Here is a 19,580-nt window from a genome sequence, read left to right as displayed (position 1 = left end):
AATGGCCTACCAAACACAAAAGAAATATAAAATTTTGCTAATTTCTCAAAAAATTCCCCCATCAAAAAACACAACCTCTTTTTCCAGAAGCAGCGCCTAATTGTAACGTTTTTTTCCCCAAAATGCTTACGGTTCAAAACCAGCAAAAAAACGAGAAGAGACTAACGGCCGTTTTCACATTTTACTTTTTCTTCTCTCGTTCATTTTTCGTGTTCTGAAGTATATCGCCGGCTGATCGAAGTGAACGTGAAGCCTCAACAATTGAACTCTAGGGTTAGGGTTTCTCTATCCCCTTACGTTTTTTACATACTTTTTGGCCAAAACGAAGGTATCAATCTCTCTATCATTCTCTATAGAAGCTTAAATGGTGAATTCAAGGTATGTTAGGGCTCTTTTCTCTTTCTAATTTTGCAATTTCTCAGTTACATCGTTATTCCTTTTGAAGAACAGTACAAAATTAGTGATCTAATAGCAGTATTAAAAATTTGAAATATCAGTAGTAAATGTTCTCAGTTATGAAACTTCATAGGTCAAATGGGTAGTACCCAATAATATCACTCATTGAAATTTGATCTGACACTTTAATGTGAAAGAAGAATTGGTTCTGTGGGTTGGGCTACTTTGTTTGACGTCGTTGTTACACAAATGGCAATCCCTAGGTAGTAGTTTTGATTTGATTCTGTGTACTGGAAATAGGGTTCTTACAAGAAAAGTTGTTGGCACTATCAACAACTTCAAATTTCCAAAGAAGAGTTTTAGTAATGACGCTGGCGCAGCTGCAAGAGTATGTACTTATTACTATATTTTTTCGCTTGATTGTTCCAATGTTAAGTTTTTTTAGGAATCACTAAAGCTCTTTATATGGAGACTACATGATTGCATGTTATGACTTCTGTTCTACCGTCTTCATACCTAATCATTTAAGAAGCTCCTCTTAAAGAAGTCACAATATGATCCAGAGAAAATTCAGATCTTTGACTTCAATGTTATATTCTTTTGTTGTCCATATTCTTAGTTTCATAGCGAAACCATATGCAGATAGAAACTTCACCCAAATTCTTCTTTGCAATCATGTAGTTTACACATCCCATCGTATCCAAGATTGACATTGACATGAGTCATGACCCTTGTATGATAAACTAGTAAAGAAATAATCCTGAATCTTCTCAGTTGTTTCTTCTAGGCTCGCTTGGTATGCGGAAACGGTTAGGAACATAAAATTTCAAGTTATAGCTTGGTGTATTTTCGTCTACTACAGTTCCATTGAGCCCATAAATTACTATTGTGATTTTGAAAGGGCTCAAACCTATTTAAGACGGAGAGCAGTACTGCAACACATGTATTGTTATCGAACAAGTATAGGTGTTGGACACGACAATCTAAAAATCCAAATACTGGGGAATGGTCGTACTCATATTTTTCTAGTCTTAGTTATTAGGTCATATGTCTTTACTATGTTTTTTTTTATTTTGAAAAAACGTTGTTACATTGTAAGGAAATATTGATATTTTATGGACCTAAAACGATTTCCACCCAATGAAGTGACTCTGAGTATCCCACAGTTCTTGTCCACCGGATTCTAGTATCCGCATCTGATAGATAGGAATAAATTAAAATGGAGTATCCATGTCTCGTAGCTGCAAACAGTATACTCATGCAGGCAACCTACAAATTTATTCAATTTTATAGTACCTAAAAACCAATGCATAACTTGGAGTTGAACGTTCACATATCATACAATTAGAATTTCTTGTAATGCTTTAAAAGGTATACGGGTGGTGTTTTTAACAATTTTATGATAATTTTTCTCTATGACTTTTCTGCACGCTGTGATTTGAAATCTGTTTCTGAAACTTCCCTTTTTGAAGTCTTAATCTGCAAAACGGTTCCATTTTTTGTCAACTGAACTGCTTTCGTGGAGGCTGGAGCTGATAAATGGTTTGCTTCAAATGCATAGGAGAATGTGGTGAAGCCTGTAGGAACGAATAATGTCGACCAATATGACATTGCTATTGTTGGAGGAGGGATGGTTGGCATGGCTCTTGCTTGTGCTCTATGTAAGTTCCTTATGAGTTGTAATTCATACACAGCTCTTATATTATTGAAGTATGATCTTATATTTTTGTACTTCCAGCAAGCACGCCATTGACAAGGCAGTTGAATGTTGCTATTATTGATAGCAATCCTGCACTAGCAAAGACTGATGGCATCAAGAAAGGAGGAATACCTGATCCTCGAGTTAGTTCTATCACTCCAACAACTATTTCACTTTTCAAAGGTATTACGTTTTGACTAATTGGTAAATTATAATTTTAGATAGCTCCGAAATGCTGTAGGTTGTTGTCTCATGATAACATTACCGTAGCTGGTTCCCCTCGAAATTTCTGAACTATTGCACTGCTGTAGAATATGAGATGTTTTCTCATGTATTTTGTTGGTCTTTTTTGTGTATTACTCTGCAGATGTTGGTGCGTGGCAATATCTCCAAGAACATCGACATGCATTTTTTGATAAGATGCAGGTGATTCTAGAAGTCAATCAATAGACCAGTCTTTCGCATCAATCGAGAGACTAGTCTTACTTATGCTCCCTTTTTCGTATTTATCTGCCTTTCCTTCTATTCTTGTAGTCGTTTAATTTGATAAGCTAGTTAATGAATGTTGGTATGTGTGAGAGCATGAAATTCGTAGTTGTTACTTGTAGTTATATTCCTAACAAAATAATGTTCCAACCTTCTGTCTTAATGTATAGAGACACTCATTCTGTGTATACTTTAACGGATCATTTAGGGAAACAGACATCGAGAAAAGTAAAAGCCATGTGACATTTGATTGCTGGCATGGAAATGTCATTTATGTTTCTTCTAAGTGATCCTCTCTCTCTCTCTCTCTCTCTTGGTTGTATTGTTTGATCCGACTTGTATGTCTTAGGCAGAATCTTATTCCAACTGTCACAACTAGATATTTTCTTTCACTTACTATATCCTAATATGGAATTCCCTAACATCATTGTTTTCATGTTACTCCTTCTAGGTTTGGGATTATACTGGCTATGGTTACACAAGGTACAATGCAAGGGATGTAGGCAAAGAAATACTGGGGTAAGCACTTTGTTGGGTGGATAAGAGCTTCTTTTGTTCTTAATCTCATGAAGCGACTGCGTAGTTATGGTTTTTATGCTTGTTTGTCCAGGTGTGTAGTGGAAAATAAGGTTCTTCACAGTTCTCTTTTGTCATGTTTAAAGGTAATTTCTCCTACCTACCTGGTTATGTTTATTTTGTTTTTGACGTTAAGCTGCTAAGTCTAAAAGTGATTCTCTGTTTGCAATTAATGAAACTGGGTCATATTAAGTTTGTTTTTCGCTATAAAATCCACTTTCAGAAATGAACCAATAGGAGTGTGAAATTGTCATATTGGGTTCTTGCTATTTCTGATGGTGATCGTTTTTTTGCCTGTCTCTAAGTTTTTGACATGCTGCAGTCTAAATAGTTTGCGGTGGGATTTACTCAGTATTGTAAAGCGCCAATCTTCGATTCCCACCGATCAGATCCGGATAACTCAGCCAATATATGATGTATATATTTACTTGTGTGTGTGATATTTTGTAATATCTAAGCCATTTTACTTAAGCAATTTAAATTAAACTCCAGTTTATAGTTTCATATAAAATAATTAGGGGGCCTAACATGGGCTAGGCTAAACCTAAGACTACCCCAATCCTGAAACGATCAGCGAGTTACGCTGGTAGATTAGCCTATCTAAACTACTCAGTCTGTGGTACAACACTTAGACTTCATTAAATGACTGCTCGTTGTGATGTGGTATAGATTCTTTTATTAGTTGTTAAATATATGAGGACTAATCTACATCCTTAGACGGTAGCTGGTTTGACTGTTTGTGATCTTCCTAACATAAGCATCAAATGTACTTTACGGCGACAGTTCCTATACTAAACAATTTCAGCTTGTGTTCTAGCACTCGGACACATCAATTAACTACTTGACAGTGCCAAATGTTATTTCATATTGCCACTTTTCTTCATTATTAGAACCACGATTGCATTCACTGTTATTTGAAACTTAAGAAATGCAGGACAAAGATTTCCGTAAGACGATCTATGCTTCCAGGTTGACTTCCATGGATTTAAAGTCTCACACATCCCCTAAAGAAATGGATGGCACATCAGCTGGAACAAGCTCTCACAGCCGCAGAAGTTTAGCAAAGTTGGATCTAAGTGATGGGAATAGCATTTACGCGAAGTTGGTGGTAATTTCTTATTGCCCATGCAATATTTCCCTTACATAATAGATTGACGGCGTCATAAACGACCCTCAACGGTCGACTTTTTCAGGTCGGAGCTGATGGTGGAAAATCACATGTTAGGCAGTTAGCAGGAATTAAAACAACTGGATGGAACTATTCGCAAAATGCAGTAATTTGTACAGTAGAACATACTGTCGAAAATCAGTGTGCATGGCAGAGGTTTTTACCTGCAGGCCCGATTGCACTCCTACCAGTGGGTGACAAGTTCAGCAATATTGTCTGGACTATGAGCCCTGCAGAAGCTTCAAACCGTAAGTCAATGAGTGAAGAAAACTTTGTAAGTGATGTAAACCATGCCCTGGATTATGGATACGGGCCTCATCCTAAGTCAAATTCGTCTGGTTCCTGGGAGGTACCACCTAAAGTAGTCAAAGTTGTCTCTGATAGAATGATGTTTCCGCTGTCACTTATGCATGCTGATAATTATGCGTCAAACCATGTGGTTCTTATTGGTGATGCTGCTCACACTGTTCATCCTTTAGCGGGCCAAGGTGTTAATTTAGGGTTTGGGGATGCAATTGCTCTTTCTAAGATCATTGCTGATGGAATTGCAGTAGGCACTGACATTGGAGAGGTACGTCTTTTGTTATCCAAAACCATTATACTTTATGCAATTTAAATTGTCTCCTATTGGTGGACAAAGTGAGACACTAATCTAAACATTCCCAACCGTTTCGTTACCTGAATATCAAAACAAACATAACTGATACTAACATATTAAAACTGATTTAAATTGACATCTGCCCTGATAGGAGCACATTGTCTGACGAGCCAAGCTCTTAGTAGTTACTAATGTTGTCCACACTTCCCATCACATACCTAAGCTCAACTTACTCAATCTCTGATCCCTGAGGAAGACTTCTCGAGCCAGCTAAAAGGCCTCATCACTACTAAGCTTGAGCTCGCACCAATAACCCATTCACCAAAGGCTCCTGCGGGCCATGTGGGATACTACACAGTCTTTGAACCACCTAGGCTCACTCAATCTGGTTCCATATGTAAAATAAGTGCTATCATATCAAGATAAACCAAGGTTGGTTTTTCACATTCACCACCAACGACAAAAGGAGGCATCAGATCTTGGAAACTTCTTATGCTTTATGTGAAATGCACGTGACCTTCCTATTTACTCAAAAAACAAATCGAGATAAGCCAAGGAAGGTTGTCCCATTTATCACCATCAGCAAAAGGAGATGCCAAACCGTTGAAATTGTTATGCACTTTTGTGCTATGGTCAGTTGGTCACTATACAGTATCTGAACGAATCAAATCACAGCTGCAGTCGTTAGTTACTCTTATAGTAGAGCAGATTCTAATAAAATCCTGGTGTTTGCTCTAATAATTCGGTCTTCTGTCTTGCATTGCCCATGTTTATGTATACAGCTTTCGCTACTAAGGAAATACGAAGCAGAGAGGAAACCAGCGAATATAATGATGATGGCAATCTTGGATGGATTTCAGAAGGCATACACAGTCGATCTTGGACCTATCAATGTTTTACGAGCTGCTGCCTTCAATGCAGTACAATATATCTCGCCTCTGAAGAAGAATATCGTTTCCTACGCCACTGGTGAGCAGAAATGGCCTTTATTTTGTTGAAATAACTTATAAATTACTCTTCTGTACTGATCGAGAAAGACGAGAGTGCCTATAAGAACTAGCATACATAACTAACGTACCAAAAGTTTGTGAGAAGTCTGTTAGGAGTTTGGGTTTCTCTCTTCTCTAGAATTAAGAGAGCTATAAATCATTGTAATAAAATGTTTAAGTTTTGTTGAATGAAATTTGATATTCATTCTCGTTTCTAAAAGTTATGATATACACAAATTAAATAATTTTTAAATATATGTACGATATCTTTTTTTTTTGTTAAGGAATATGTACGTTATTCCACAATTAGAAGAATGACATATACATGAAGTAATTATGTTTACCAATATATTGTTGAATTTTTGGAACAAAATCTAAAAAAGAAGTCACTTTATCTAATTGTGTGGTCAGAACATATGTTATTATCACCATCTCTTACTTTGAAGTTTGAACAAAAGGACTATGCTCCAAAAATAAAATAAAAGGATTATGCACCACAACCTGCTCTCTTGGAGGGGCACACCATCTCTTCAGGAAATTCATTAATTGACAACCACAAGATTTTTGCTACCAAATGGTTTTGGGATTTTTGAGTCAAAGTCCAAAATCTGGGGGTAAACCCAAAAAAAATCTACTCTTGTCCAAAAATTAGTTGCAGGTCCAAATGTCAGTTTTTTTTATTTTTATCCCCTTCGTGCCCTTGGAAGGGACATGCTGACGTTTTCCTGAAAAAAAAAACTGACTGGTAAATAAAATAATTTACCAGTACACGAAAAATTCAAAATTTCAAAATTTTTTGAAAATTTGAAATTTTCAAACGAAATTTCAAATACCCGCCCAGCAAACCATCTCTTCCCGGTAAATAAAATAATTTTCCGTACACAAAAAATTCCAATTTTTTTGAAATTTCAATTTTCCGTCTAAAATTTCAAATTTTTTTTGACGAAATTTCAAATTCCCGCCCAAATTTCCAGTAAATAAAATAATTTCCCGGTCACAAATTTTTTTTTTCGAAATTTCAAATTCCCGCCCAGCAAAAGTGTCTCGTACAGAAAAAAAATTCCAGTAAATAAAAGAATTTCGTTTCCCGAGAATTTTTCGGTGGCAGTTCCGTAAATTTCTGAACAGTACAGATTCTGATGGACGGGTCGTCAGATTCTTTTTCAGAAAAAAATCGTTTCCTGAGAAATTTCGATGGCAATTTTGTAATTTTCGATGGCATGAACCGTAAATACTTTGTTTTCCAAGGGCCATTTCGTCATTTTTTTCCCAACCTGACACTTTGGACCTGCTTTTTATTTTTTGCCTACCTAGGATGGGAATCCTATTAAGGGCCTCCTTTTGGACCCTTAACCCAATCCCCTAATGGTTTTGATGCACGCCCAATAAAAAAAACATCATTTGTGTTGTTAATGTAATTTGCCTGGAAACGAGTTAGTAGATGCTCTATTTCCCTTTGCTAACCGTTTATTAGATTTTTCGTACTTTTTCCGATTGGGTTCGTGATTTGGTTACTGTCATTTGTGAAGAACACAATTAGTAAATACTCTCTCCCTTCGCGTGCAGCTGACGGATTTCTCGTACTTTTGTCGGTAGCCTAAAGTAACTGAGATGTCAAGTAATAGATTTTTTGTTTAACTAGTTAATATTTTAACTTTAATAGAGATAAAATGACTGAGAGAATGTGTGTGATGGGTTGAAATCGCAATCAAGAAGTCAATGGGACCGAGTCGTTGACTGGAAGTCAGATCGTCACTCATAGTTAATTCATAGGCACTAACGACTTTCTTGAACTTTAACCTGCCTGACAAGAAATGAAACACATGTGACCGTAAGATCCTTGGGACTCCGGAATGGTGCTGGCAAAAAGGAATCTGACGGTTAAGCCAGTAAACTTGTATGAGAAATAACAAACTTGTATGGCGATTCTTCTAAGATATTATCATAGAGAGGGATGGTCGGAGTACGATGCGGATCGTAGAGTAGGTGAAGCTTGATTAGAGCAGGTGAAGCTTGATTTCTACAAGTTAATTTGACTAAAGATACAAGCTTGTCTGATTCTTGAAATTACCCAGAGAGATAAATACGTGGAATGACAACTCAATGGATTGTTTGTCTTGTCTGGAGAAAGAAGATGACGACCTTATGTAGTTGCTCGCCTGTCACTTGGTAACAGTGAGAACGTGTGAAAGAGAAAGATAGTTGTCTTTCTTTAGCATGTAAAGTAAGGAAGCCAAGTACGTAGTAAAGAGAAAATGGAACTCTTGACGTTCAAGGTATGTATGTGAGAGAAAATGGAACTCGTGCCTTAGTGAGTGGTTGACCTGTATGTATGAGGGTAAAGTGAAACGCCTGTTGTATTGAGCAGTCGTTCTGTTGTATGAGAGATATCTTTCCCAGACAGTCATTCGTGGAGGATAGGATCTTTCATATGAAAGAGAAAAAAGTATATGCTTGATCTATGATAGGTATGCGAGAGAAAGTAGATATGTATGTTTGCTCTGAAAAATAAAACGTAGATTCTCTTGTGGATAGTTGGAGCCTCTGTCTCTAGGAGAGAGGAAGTAAGACAATAGTAGTGTTTTTTTAGCCAAACATTGGATGTTATGTATCCTTTCTTTCTTCTGTCACTTTATAGACGTCGTCTTGAATGACGACAACGTTGCTTCAATCAGATATATCAATTGGAGACATTTTGGATAGGATCATTGGGAGCGGTCCTCTCGCTCGAATGTACGACCTTTTGATCCAATATGTGCACGTGTGAAACACAAGCATTCCCTGGTTACTTAGGGGTGTCCCAACTTGCAGGTTTGACTAGCGCATAAGATCGTTTTATGTAAAATTCTGGAAGCAGTTCCGAGGGCAGATTTTAATCTATACAATGTGTATTTATTATGTGCGTGTCACAAATCATTTATTGCCTTACAAAAATAATCCAAAGACAGTACTATAATCTAACTACCACTCACATGTAGTATACCTTTTTTTTTGTTGAAATGCTAGAATATTTTGTTGTGTATCAATAAATGAACCATGAAATATCGATGGGACTGCTCCAGGTGTATAATTTACGGTTCAAATTGTGCCTGTGTACGGTTGAGATTGCTTTTAACTTCAATGGAGACTTGTAGCAAATTCTATTATTTCAATTATATGTTGGTGGTGGGAAGTTGTGGTGATGATGGTGATAAAGATGACGAAGATTAAGGACCAATTTATAATCAAGTGAGTGTTTAGATTAAGAGCATCTCCAGTGCAACACTCAATCTTAGAAATTCCGAGTGCCACTTAGGATTTTTTAAGTTTTTTCTTAAAAACCATCTCCAATGCAACACTCTATTTGGATCTCTAAGATGACGTGTCGAGGGTGGAATAGAGATATCTCAAGAGGACACTCTATTTCTAGAGTGTCCTCTTGAGATATCTCTAATTGTCCACCTCATCAATATTTGATTTTCAACCAATAGAAATCGAGTCTTCTATATTTTCTAAAATAACTAATTATTTATTTACAAAAATAACCATGACACATAAGTAAATAAGATAAGTTTAGAGTTTTGCATTGGAGACACAAAAAATTTGAGGATCTCTATTGACTCCATCTAGGAGTGAGAATCTTAATTGGAACTTGACACATAGGATGAATAGAGATTTTTTTGAGTTTTGCATTGGAGATGCTCTATAATAAAATATGTCCCCAAAATATACAAAAGAACATAGATTTCCTAAAATTTTTATTTCCGGGAGATTATTCTCTATTTTCCAAAGTCGGGGCCTCATACAAAAACCAAGTGTGTGGTAGACCCCGACAACTAAGTGTGTGGTAGTTTATTCCTTCGTTTGTTTAGACATATCCATTTAGACCGTTAGATCATCGATCTTATCTCTATGAAACTAGATCGACGGCTACGATACAGTTAAAGTCCTTTATAACTGCGAAGTAGCAGATAACTGTTTTACTAGTATGTCTTTGTTAACGGTTTCCACGTGTTCTTTTTTTTTCTTTTTCTCTCAAAGTTCTAGTTCCCTCTTTCCTTCTCTCTCTCTCTAGAACTTCTTACTACTCTAGCTCTTTCCTTCTCTCTCTCTCTCTCTAAAAACAGTAATCCTGAATTTTCATCATCGAACTAGTAATCAAATTTTCATTTTTGAAGTTAGAGAAGATGAATTCACACTTAGCTAGAACTTTATTACGAAAATACCATCTTGGTGCAAAAATTTCAAAGACTTGTTCTGTTTCTTCTTCATCCACAATTATCATCAGACCTTCTTTTTATTTTTCTCACCAAATTACAGAGAGAAACCCTAATACCTCTTTCTATTTCAGTTTCTCTCAAGTAAATCGACATTTTAGCTCTTCATCTTCTTCTGCTGCTCCTACTTCTTCACATAATGAAGAAGAAGAGAATAAGAAGAAGAGTAGTTCTGATTCTAATGGAGGAGGAGATGAGAAGAAAAATAGTGTAGTTGTTTCAAGTTATTGGGGAGTTTCAAGACCAACTATTACTAGAGAAGATGGAACTGCTTGGCCATGGAATTGCTTCATGGTAAAATGAGAATTTAATAGCTCTTTCACTTTTCAATTTTGATTATCTAGGGTTTCTTTTTTTTTGCAAATTCTGTTGAAATGACTTCCAACCCTTGACTTCTAAAGTAGAAGACTGACCTCAAGTTCCTGAAATTTTGGAAAATAAATAATTAATTTTTTAATTGTCAGCTTACCTCAAACCCTTGACCTCTAAAGTAGAAGACTAAGACTGACCTCTAAAGTAGAAGACTAAACATCTTACCGCTCCAATCAAGGCTTCTCGGCACTAATACTTCTGTCTTTGCAATGGAAACTTAGATTTATGATGTTCCCTTGGTTGTGAGATGCTTGATTTTTGTTACTTGCACAAGTAGAAGGACAATTGAATTGAGTTGAGATTCACTTTCTTTTACACGCCAAGGTGTGGAGGAGAGTGTCTTGAATATGGGTCGATATCTAATCCGATTTCCGACCCGCAATTTTTTGGTCCGACCCGTTTACCTTGGGCTGATATTCAGAGCTGCCGAAGCAGGGCTGATGTTTGTTACCTCGTTATTTCGAAATATACCTGGTGATGTTTCCAAATAACCAGACACCTGTTTTGTTTTGTTATATTAATGGTTTTGTAAGTGTACTAGAATTAGAGGTTAATCAGACTCTACTAGCATTTGGGTGAGTTCTTCAGAAACAGTTGTTTATTCTTCTTTATGACTTCAAAGATCTGTTTTTTTTTTCGTGGTAGCTAAGCTTCTTCTTTTTCTTTCATCTGTAATGATTATTTTACTTATTTTTCAGCCATGGGAGACTTACGCGGCAGATTTGTCGATAGATCTAAGTAAGCACCATGTACCTAAAACGTTTCTGGATAAGGTCGCCTATAGGACAGTGAAACTTCTCAGAATTCCAACTGATGTCTTTTTCCAAGTAAGTTTTACTCTTCTCAAATTTTCATTTATAACTTGGCTTTGCTGGTATATATCTTAACCTTCAATTCCAATTGCTCGATCCTAAGTTACTGTTGTCAAAATTTTGTTGGATAATAATGGGCCAAGAGTTTCAATTGGTGATTCATTTCTGTTAAGAATGACACTATAGTTTGGAAATGTAAAAATTTTCATTATGTTTGTCCTACGTCAATTAGGAAAGTGCTTAGAGTCCAAGTTATAGTTACTAGCTTGAGTTTAGTAAGAATCTAGATCTTTTAGGTGGTTCGCTGAGCCTTCCCAGTATCACAACCCTTCAGCAGTTGGGTTTGGGCCTTGTGGTGTTAGGATTCGTATGGTCACATTCCTTCTGCGATTCACCTGTGGTTGAGTGCTTGTCTTTTCCTACGACACAACATAGATTTCCTTTCTTTGCACTGGTGAGTTATGTCGAAAGACGGGTTCAAAGTGTGAATATAACTACTAAATCGACTTACTATCTTCATGCCAATACTCTTATGTTCTTACGATGTGGTTCAAGTGGTCCTTTTTTTTTATCTTCATGCCAATACTCTTATGTCTTTCTTTTAAGTTGTTGATCGAACCCAAGGACATGTATGCCATGATACAGAGAAATAGGTTGTTCCTTTCAGTATATACATGGAATCGAGGGGATATATATCCCAACATACTGGTTATTTATAGTACTAAGTGTTTTTGGGGGTATTTATTTTATATTAGATGTTGAACCAAAATGCCATTAGTTCAAACCAAAGACATGTAAATTTAGGTGGATATAATAAAATCAGAGTTCTAACTATTATTTCTTATTGTTATGAAACTCAGAATACCGATGAACTAAGAGGTCTTCCTGATTAATGACAGAGATATATGAGTATTGTAACAAAATACTAGAACATGATATTATAGCTGAGAATTATGATGGAATTGAAAATAACTTATGGTGTGTTTGATTGCAGGATTCCTAAGTAGGATTCCTATCAAAAGTGGGATTTGGTAGGAATCATGAATCCCACACTACCCCCTAGGATTTGCTAGGATTTTGGATTAATAAACCTAAATTTCAAACTTAAAATCAACAAAAATTTATTTCCCTTCTAGAAAATCATTATTTTTTTAAAATTTCAAAAATCATTATTTTTTCAAAAATCATTATTTTTTCAAAAATCATTATTTTTTCTAAAATCATTATTTTTTCTAAAATCATTATTTTTTTCAAAAATCATTATTTTTTTCAAAATTCATTTTTTTTTCAAAAATCATTTTTTTTCAAGAATCATTATTTTTTTCAAAAATCACTATTTTTTTCAAAAATCATTATTTTTGAAGAATAATATTTTGTGGAAGGAATAAATATTTTTTGAAAAAATAATGTTTTTTGAAAAAATAATGATTTTTGAAAAAATAATGATTTGGGAAAAAATAATAATTTTCGAGAAAATAAAGATTTTGAAAAAAATAATATTCTTAAAATAATTATTTTGTAAAAAGAAATAACTATTTTTGAAATTTTCGTGAAAAAAATAGGTTTCATGAAATTTCAGTTACCTAGAAACAATATTTGGATGAGATTTTGTTTTTGGGATATTATTCATAAATTTGAAGGATATTATTTTAATTAGAATCTTATTTTGTAAGAATCCAAATATTATTAACAAACAAACCAAAAGATTTTAGTTCAACAAAAAAACCAAAAGATTCTAAATGAAGGAATCAAGAACCTAGAATTCTTATTGGTTACCAAACAAACCAAAAGAAACCATTTAGATTCATGAATCCGTGGAATCATGAATCCCAAGGACTCATGAATCCTGCAACCAAACGCACCATTAATAGAAATTTAGAAAATAAGAGGTGAGTGGGTCCCTCTTTCCTCAAGACAATAATCGCACTGTATTTCGAACCAATAGTAATGCAATTTGCTTCCCACTCCCAGCAACTGTCCCTGCACCTTTCTGATATGAAGGTTTTTTCTGATCGTAAATCGAGCGACCTCTTGTAAGCAAAATGAATTTCTGATTCTTTTTTTCTGGATATTCGTTACATTTAAGTGTCTGAAGAATTTGAGTAATGGGTCTATTTTTAGACTGGAACCAACCACGGTTTCGTCATGACCTTAAGGGAGGAGCCACCGTGGTTGTTGGGTCAACCGTCACAATGATTGTTAAGTCCAACGGGCTTTGACCAGTCAACATATTCTGGTCTGTTGGATAGTGATCTGTGTGATCACTTCAGGAAAGATCTACTTACCATGAATTTTCACATACCTAGTCTCCACTTTGTATTTGTTGGCTAAGGTCTCTCACAATTCATTCCATGTCTCAATAACACAATACACATTGCAAAGATTACCATATAAACTATTGGGAATATAATTTTATACAAGAAGTCACTATGTTTTCACGAGTCTATTGCAGACACATATTGAACATCTCCATTCTCGCTCAAATTGGTTTCAGGTCTTATAAATACTAGACATGCCTGATATTGTTTAATAAAAAAACATCTTTTGCTGCCAACGTTTGAAACTGATCCCCTTGAATTTTAATGGTTTTTCTCCGTGGGTGGATGAACCAGAAGCAGTGTCTTGGAGAGCTTCGTTGTTTGATGCCATTTCTTTCCTTCTGATTACAGAAAATATACTGAGTCTGTAATCTAAACTTCGTTATCGGATATTGTCTAAAGATGGTTAGGCCACTCAAATCAGCAGTCCGCAGATAGTGGGGGCTGATCCCAACAAGACATAAGTGGCATCCCTCTCACGTTCTCTAGAGATGAATTATCACTTTGATCGGATATGAAATTTGAAGATAAGCAACAGATTGAAGTCTGTCATTTCGAATCTATCTAGTATTTTAACTTCAAATCTGAAAAATGAAATAGGAAGAACTCCGGTAGAATCTAAAACCTAGATAGTAGGCGGAATTGCTATTATTTTCGTTATTACTAATTTTCGCTATCTAGTACTTTAACTTTCTTTTAGAATCCTTGGTGACGTTTCTGGTATTCGAGTTTATCTAGCTGTGGGACTCATGTTGCTTGAACTTTGGTACTTAATTTTTATCGTGATGCAGAAACGATATGGCTGTCGTGCAATGATGCTCGAAACAGTAGCAGCTGTTCCCGGTATGGTTGGGGGAATGCTTCTTCACCTCAGATCTCTTCGGAAGTTCGAACATAGTGGTGGTTGGATAAAGGCCCTACTAGAAGAAGCAGAGAATGAAAGGATGCATCTAATGACAATGGTTGAACTCGTGCAACCGAAATGGTATGAACGGCTACTAGTTCTCACTGTTCAAGGAGTCTTTTTCAACGCTTTCTTCATACTTTATATTCTCTCCCCTAAGCTGGCTCATAGGATTGTTGGTTATCTAGAAGAAGAAGCTATTCATTCTTATACCGAGTTTTTGAAGGAGATCGATAATGGTTCAATTAAAAATGTCCCGGCTCCTGCTATTGCTATAGATTATTGGAGATTACCGAAGCATGCAACTTTGAAGGATGTTGTGACTGTTATTCGAGCCGATGAAGCTCATCATCGTGATGTCAACCATTTCGCATCGGTGAGTTTTGTTTGTTTAGGTTATCTTTCAACCAAAAGTTCTAATACTTTGCATATTGTCTTCCATGGGATTTCAAAACGAAACATATTTTCTAACCACCTTCTTGGCTGTTCTCTCTTCCATTATCCAACTCCCTTATTTTCCCGAGAATTTTTTTATAGCATGAACTAGTCTTACTTTTTTACTTGTAAATAGAGTGGTCGCAAAACAACTATTATAACGAAAATAAGAAAAGAAAAATGGTCTTACAATCAATTCTGGGCCAAGAACTTGACAGTTAGTCCTTGCCTCGGCCAAAAGTAGGCAATTAGTCCAATTTTTTAGACTAATCTTAGTTTTAGGCAAAATTATTAGGACAAAAACCGTAGAAGAGAGGTCTAAAATCAACTATTTCCTAACCAAAATGCCCATCCGCTTATGAGGTTCTACAAAATCTCGTGAATTCCCATAATGCATTTTGATCGTTCGAAATGTATTATAAACGATCATAATCCTATTTAGAAGATCTTTTTGATTCCTCCAAGCGTTTTAACTGTTTCTTTACTAGTTTTCTACACGACTATTTTCGATGATAACATATCGGAATGACAAATTTTTTTCCTTTATGTCAACAACTATCCCAAAATTGTTTTGATGGTAATTATGGGTAAATTATAGTAGATTAATATGAGAATGAATTATGTTTGATGGCTTTCTTTGTGTTCATTGTAATAATTGTGATATACATGAAATGCAGGACATTCATTTCCAAGGAAAGGAGTTAAGGGAGGCAGCTGCTCCTCTTGGTTACCATTAGTACATCCTACATATCTTCTTCATTTCTCTTTCACATCCTGTATCTCACCAATGACTACATCCCTTCAATATTTAAACATGTATATGAAAGAACCCTGACTATGTTCGGTATCCTGATATTGGGACTGAATACTTATGATATGAATGTATTATATTTACTAAATATGATATTATTAGTTGCCTCAATTTTGTTGACTTCCACTTTATGAGAGTAAGTTATCTATTATAACAAAGAATAGGATGAAAGGGGCAGGGCCGTGCCTGACAAATCGGGGCCCTGTGCAAAATTTGAATCTTATGATAAAAAAATTAAAAGCAAAAATTGAACAGAATGCAAGATCATTGATCAGTAGTTTGATGAAAACAATAGATGGACCCAAATATATTTTGAAGATAGTAGTGATCATAGGAAAAACTTCCAAATTTAAAATTTCATTTTCATAGAAATCTAGTCGAAGAATCTCTAGTCACTTTGTGAGCAAAAAATATGTTTATTATATCTTTAAATTATAAGTTTATAACTACAAATGAATCCATGTAATGTAGAGCTTTATATAATATCATATTTCTTTGTACAAGACATAATTTAGAATATAAAGGTGATTTCTGGTATGTTTTGTATCACAATTCACATTTATATTTTACACGTTCTTGGAATTATTTTTAAATTTTTAGATCTTTTTTTCTTAAAGCATTTCAAAATATGAAAGATAAAGTTCTGAAAAGGACACAATAGTTAAGAAAAGTGTAATAGAGCAAAAACAAAGATGTGTTTAACAATTGTATCCTAAAAATCCAAAAAAAAAAGAGGCAAAGGACCGGGTTTCGAACGTGCGTCACTTGTATGATGTTGAAGCACCTAACCAGCTAAGCTAAGTGATAGTTTAATAATTGTTACACAGGGATACTATATACTCAATACTTGGGACTTTTATTAACAGTAGGCCCTTAGTGGTGGGGGGCCCAGTGCGGGCGCCCTGCCCGCACCCCCCACCACACGGCCCTGGAAAGGGGTGGTGGAGGTGGAGAATGTTGATGGTGTTTGGAAATTAAATAGGGAAATTTGGCCAAAACTTCATAAAAAATTATGACTTTGGTTAAAAAAAATTCATTAAACTTTTTTAGGCTTCACCTCCCTGGTGGCAATTAGGTAATTTTATATGATAGGGAAAAGACCAACCTAACCTTAGAAACTCCTTCTTTCCCTATCCCATCTTTCTCTCTCTGATTTGAAAAATCGGGGGAATTCAAAATCTGTCTCTCTCTCGTTTCTTCAGTTCCTAGGTTTTCTGACCGTTCTCTCTTCTCAATCTTCAAGAACAATGTACACCTTAATTATTCTCAATCTTCTTCATTTTCATTGTAGTTTGTTTTCGATTCATTTATGTCTCTAACCTTAGATATTCACTTTATTTCTGACTTGTTATTAGATAATTCCAAATTGTTAAATTTCTTTGCTAGGTATTAAGATCAGTATTGAGTTCTTAGTTTCTTACCCCAATTGTAATCAGTGTAGAGACATGTCAGATTAGAGCATTGATTGGTTTAGGGTTTTGGAATTTTTGTTCCTGACAATTGGAGGCCAGATGATGAGATATCTAGGATTTGATTTCTTATTGTTTTACAAAGCAACAATTAAGGCAACTGCACCTTAATTGTTCGATACGAATCCCTCAGCTCGGATATGTATTTGCAAACACCTTGCAAGGCCTTGCAAACATCTTGCGGAGCCTTGCAAGCACCTTGTTAAGTTTAATTTATATTCTATAATATTTTTGTTTTGTTTATAATTTCTTTAACCATAAAATTCTTTTGATGGACAGTATGGGTAAAGCGGAAACAAACAAAAAACGAAAGAGATCAAATGCTAAAGCAGTCGTACAAAGGAAATTATCAATTCGGTCGAGCTTAAATGGAGTGTGCAAATGCATATTCGAGCTGAAGGATTCGATAAACTTAAACATTATGGAGATACTCAAGGAGACCCCATTTGGGAGGTTATTTGAGGTCATATTTAAGAATTTGATTACTAGTAGCAACAAAGACAGAATTGCTAGTTCTGTGGATAAAGTACTCAAATTTTTTGATTTCAATAGTTTTGAATTCAACATAGGAGGCCGAAAGATAAATTTTACGGCAGATGATTTTGCATTATTATTTGGAGTTCCCAATCTTGGAAGTACAAATCTAGCAAGAGGAAATCCAAAAAATTCTGACTTTGTCCGTAAATATTTCAATCAATTAGGAGAAGTAAACAAAACACATATCTATGATTGTTTGTTTCACCTTGCAAAAAAGTCAGAGGATGTAGATAATGAAAATTATGATCAAGATTTTGCTACGATGTTGATACTCTACATGCTAGCATCACTTTTTTTTATGCAAGTGGTCTAGGAGTTATACCACAGAATGTACTTAATGCTGTCATTGATTTTGATACTATGAAATCAATCAATTGGGCAACTGATATACATAAAGATTTGATGGACAAAATGTCAAAATGTGATAAAAATGCTAATCTAGCTGGGTGTGCAATATTTTGGTAAGTTTCTAATCATATTTAGCTTTATCTTGTTTCCTATTTTATTACAAAATGTTTTGTCATGATTCGTCATCTATTTGTAGTACTTTTTTTGCGAAAGAGTTAACATCATGCAAAGGATAAAAGGGAATGAAACATTGATTCCTCGGGTTGCTAGGTGGGATCTGTTTACATTACAATCAACATTGAATGAATTTGATCTCAACAATATATGGAGCGAAGATGTAAGATCTTTTTGTTATGTTTTTTACTGTTATTCCTTTGGTTCTCTTTTATAATGCAAGGTCTTTACATTACAATAACATCTTTGCAAGGTGTTTGCAAGGCCTTGCAAGGTGTTTGCAAGGCTTTGCAAGGTTGTTGCAAGGTGGCAAGACCTTGCAAGGCTGTTGCAAGGTGTTTGCAAGGCATTGCAAGGCTGTTGCAAGGTGTTTGCAAGGCATTGCAAATCTCTTTCGTTTTAAATCTCTTTTGTGTTGCACTTTAGGTAGAATGTGGATATTAATTACAATAACATCAATGCAGGTTTATGATGAGTTTCTAGAAATTTCTGATGAAGAGAGATGAAAAGAATGAAAGCTCACCGGTGAAACGAGTGAATGTTTCTTCTAGAGCAACAATAAAAACTTTGATGGAGAGGCTGCATAGGCATGAGAATGAAATAGGTATGCTTAAAAAAGAAGTAAGAGAACTGAAAGAAAGAATATTGCTACTAGAAAAACGTCCAGAAAAAATTCACCATGGGGGAGAAATGAAAGAGGACGGAGAAAAAGATGATGAGGAGGATGAAGAGGCCAACAACAAAGATGAAGAAGAATCTGAATCCGAGAAGATTGAAGAAGATGAGGGTGAAGAGCAAGAAAGAGAAGAAAACAGTTGCAAGAACATCGGGGCAGAGATGACAAAAGACTCAGGTGCCTCCAACGATGTAAGCAAAGAAATTTTAGATGTAGTTAAGGAAATTAAAGATGATATAGCAAAAAATGATAAGAATGAAGAAAATGAGGAAAACAACGAAGATGAAGAAGAAACAGAAAGCGATGCTGGAGAAACACTTGCTGAAATGAAGAATAACATTGCTAAGGCGTCCATCGAAAGAGGGGTTACGTGTAACATCCCATGTTTTCGATTAAAGAAATAAAAGATTACGGTTAGAAATGAGACTGTTTGACGTTTAGAAAGAAAAAGTCAAATTGGGGATTAAATGGAAATCAATGAAAATTCAATTCATTGGATACAAATATGAAGGGACTTATTTATTAAGTACATATGAATCAAGGACTTAAAAAGGAA

The 19,580-nt window shown here is 35.3% G+C and overlaps 2 protein-coding genes across 3 annotated transcripts; both read left to right on the top strand.

The window, feature by feature from the left end:
* The first annotated feature begins 109 nt into the window (after window positions 1-109).
* Window positions 110-6,132, top strand: LOC147530830 (FAD/NAD(P)-binding oxidoreductase family protein). Of its 2 annotated transcripts, XM_086646804.1 has the most exons (11): window positions 129-378; window positions 697-784; window positions 1,958-2,057; window positions 2,135-2,278; window positions 2,463-2,521; window positions 3,033-3,100; window positions 3,192-3,243; window positions 4,092-4,163; window positions 4,200-4,265; window positions 4,351-4,896; window positions 5,706-6,132. In XM_086646804.1, exons 1-11 carry the CDS (start codon window positions 365-367, stop codon window positions 5,919-5,921), a joined length of 1,425 nt encoding a protein of 474 aa, XP_086502930.1. In that variant the 5' UTR covers window positions 129-364; the 3' UTR covers window positions 5,922-6,132. The 2 variants fall into 2 exon arrangements, with proteins under 2 accessions (XP_086502929.1, XP_086502930.1); XM_086646803.1 differs by having other exon boundaries at window positions 110-378; window positions 4,092-4,265.
* A 3,524-nt stretch (window positions 6,133-9,656) lies between these two features.
* On the top strand, window positions 9,657-15,931 carry LOC147530829 (ubiquinol oxidase, mitochondrial-like). The gene is made up of 4 exons (XM_086646969.1): window positions 9,657-10,462; window positions 11,239-11,367; window positions 14,462-14,950; window positions 15,687-15,931. Exons 1-4 carry the CDS (start codon window positions 10,079-10,081, stop codon window positions 15,744-15,746), a joined length of 1,062 nt encoding a protein of 353 aa, XP_086503095.1. The 5' UTR covers window positions 9,657-10,078; the 3' UTR covers window positions 15,747-15,931.
* The last annotated feature ends 3,649 nt before the right edge of the window (window positions 15,932-19,580 follow it).

This window comes from Eschscholzia californica, unplaced genomic scaffold (assembly GCF_041429995.1).
Source record: "Eschscholzia californica isolate CP2 unplaced genomic scaffold, dmEscCali1.0.p SCAF_6, whole genome shotgun sequence".
NCBI lineage: Eukaryota > Viridiplantae > Streptophyta > Magnoliopsida > Ranunculales > Papaveraceae > Eschscholzia > Eschscholzia californica.
This window is presented reverse-complemented; position numbering and strand designations above follow the sequence as displayed.

What these genes read in the sequence shown, in the direction of transcription:
- LOC147530829 (XM_086646969.1), top strand. Translation starts at nt 10,079, where the DNA reads ATGAATTCACACTTAGCTAGAACTTTATTACGAAAATACCATCTTGGT. An exon ending in GGCCATGGAATTGCTTCATG is followed by an intron (nt 10,463 to 11,238) that starts GTAAAATGAGAA and finishes CTTATTTTTCAG; the next exon opens with CCATGGGAGACTTACGCGGC. An exon ending in CAACTGATGTCTTTTTCCAA is followed by an intron (nt 11,368 to 14,461) that starts GTAAGTTTTACT and finishes ATCGTGATGCAG; the next exon opens with AAACGATATGGCTGTCGTGC.
- LOC147530830 (XM_086646803.1), top strand. An exon ending in ACGCTGGCGCAGCTGCAAGA is followed by an intron (nt 785 to 1,957) that starts GTATGTACTTAT and finishes TCAAATGCATAG; the next exon opens with GAGAATGTGGTGAAGCCTGT. An exon ending in AACTATTTCACTTTTCAAAG is followed by an intron (nt 2,279 to 2,462) that starts GTATTACGTTTT and finishes ATTACTCTGCAG; the next exon opens with ATGTTGGTGCGTGGCAATAT.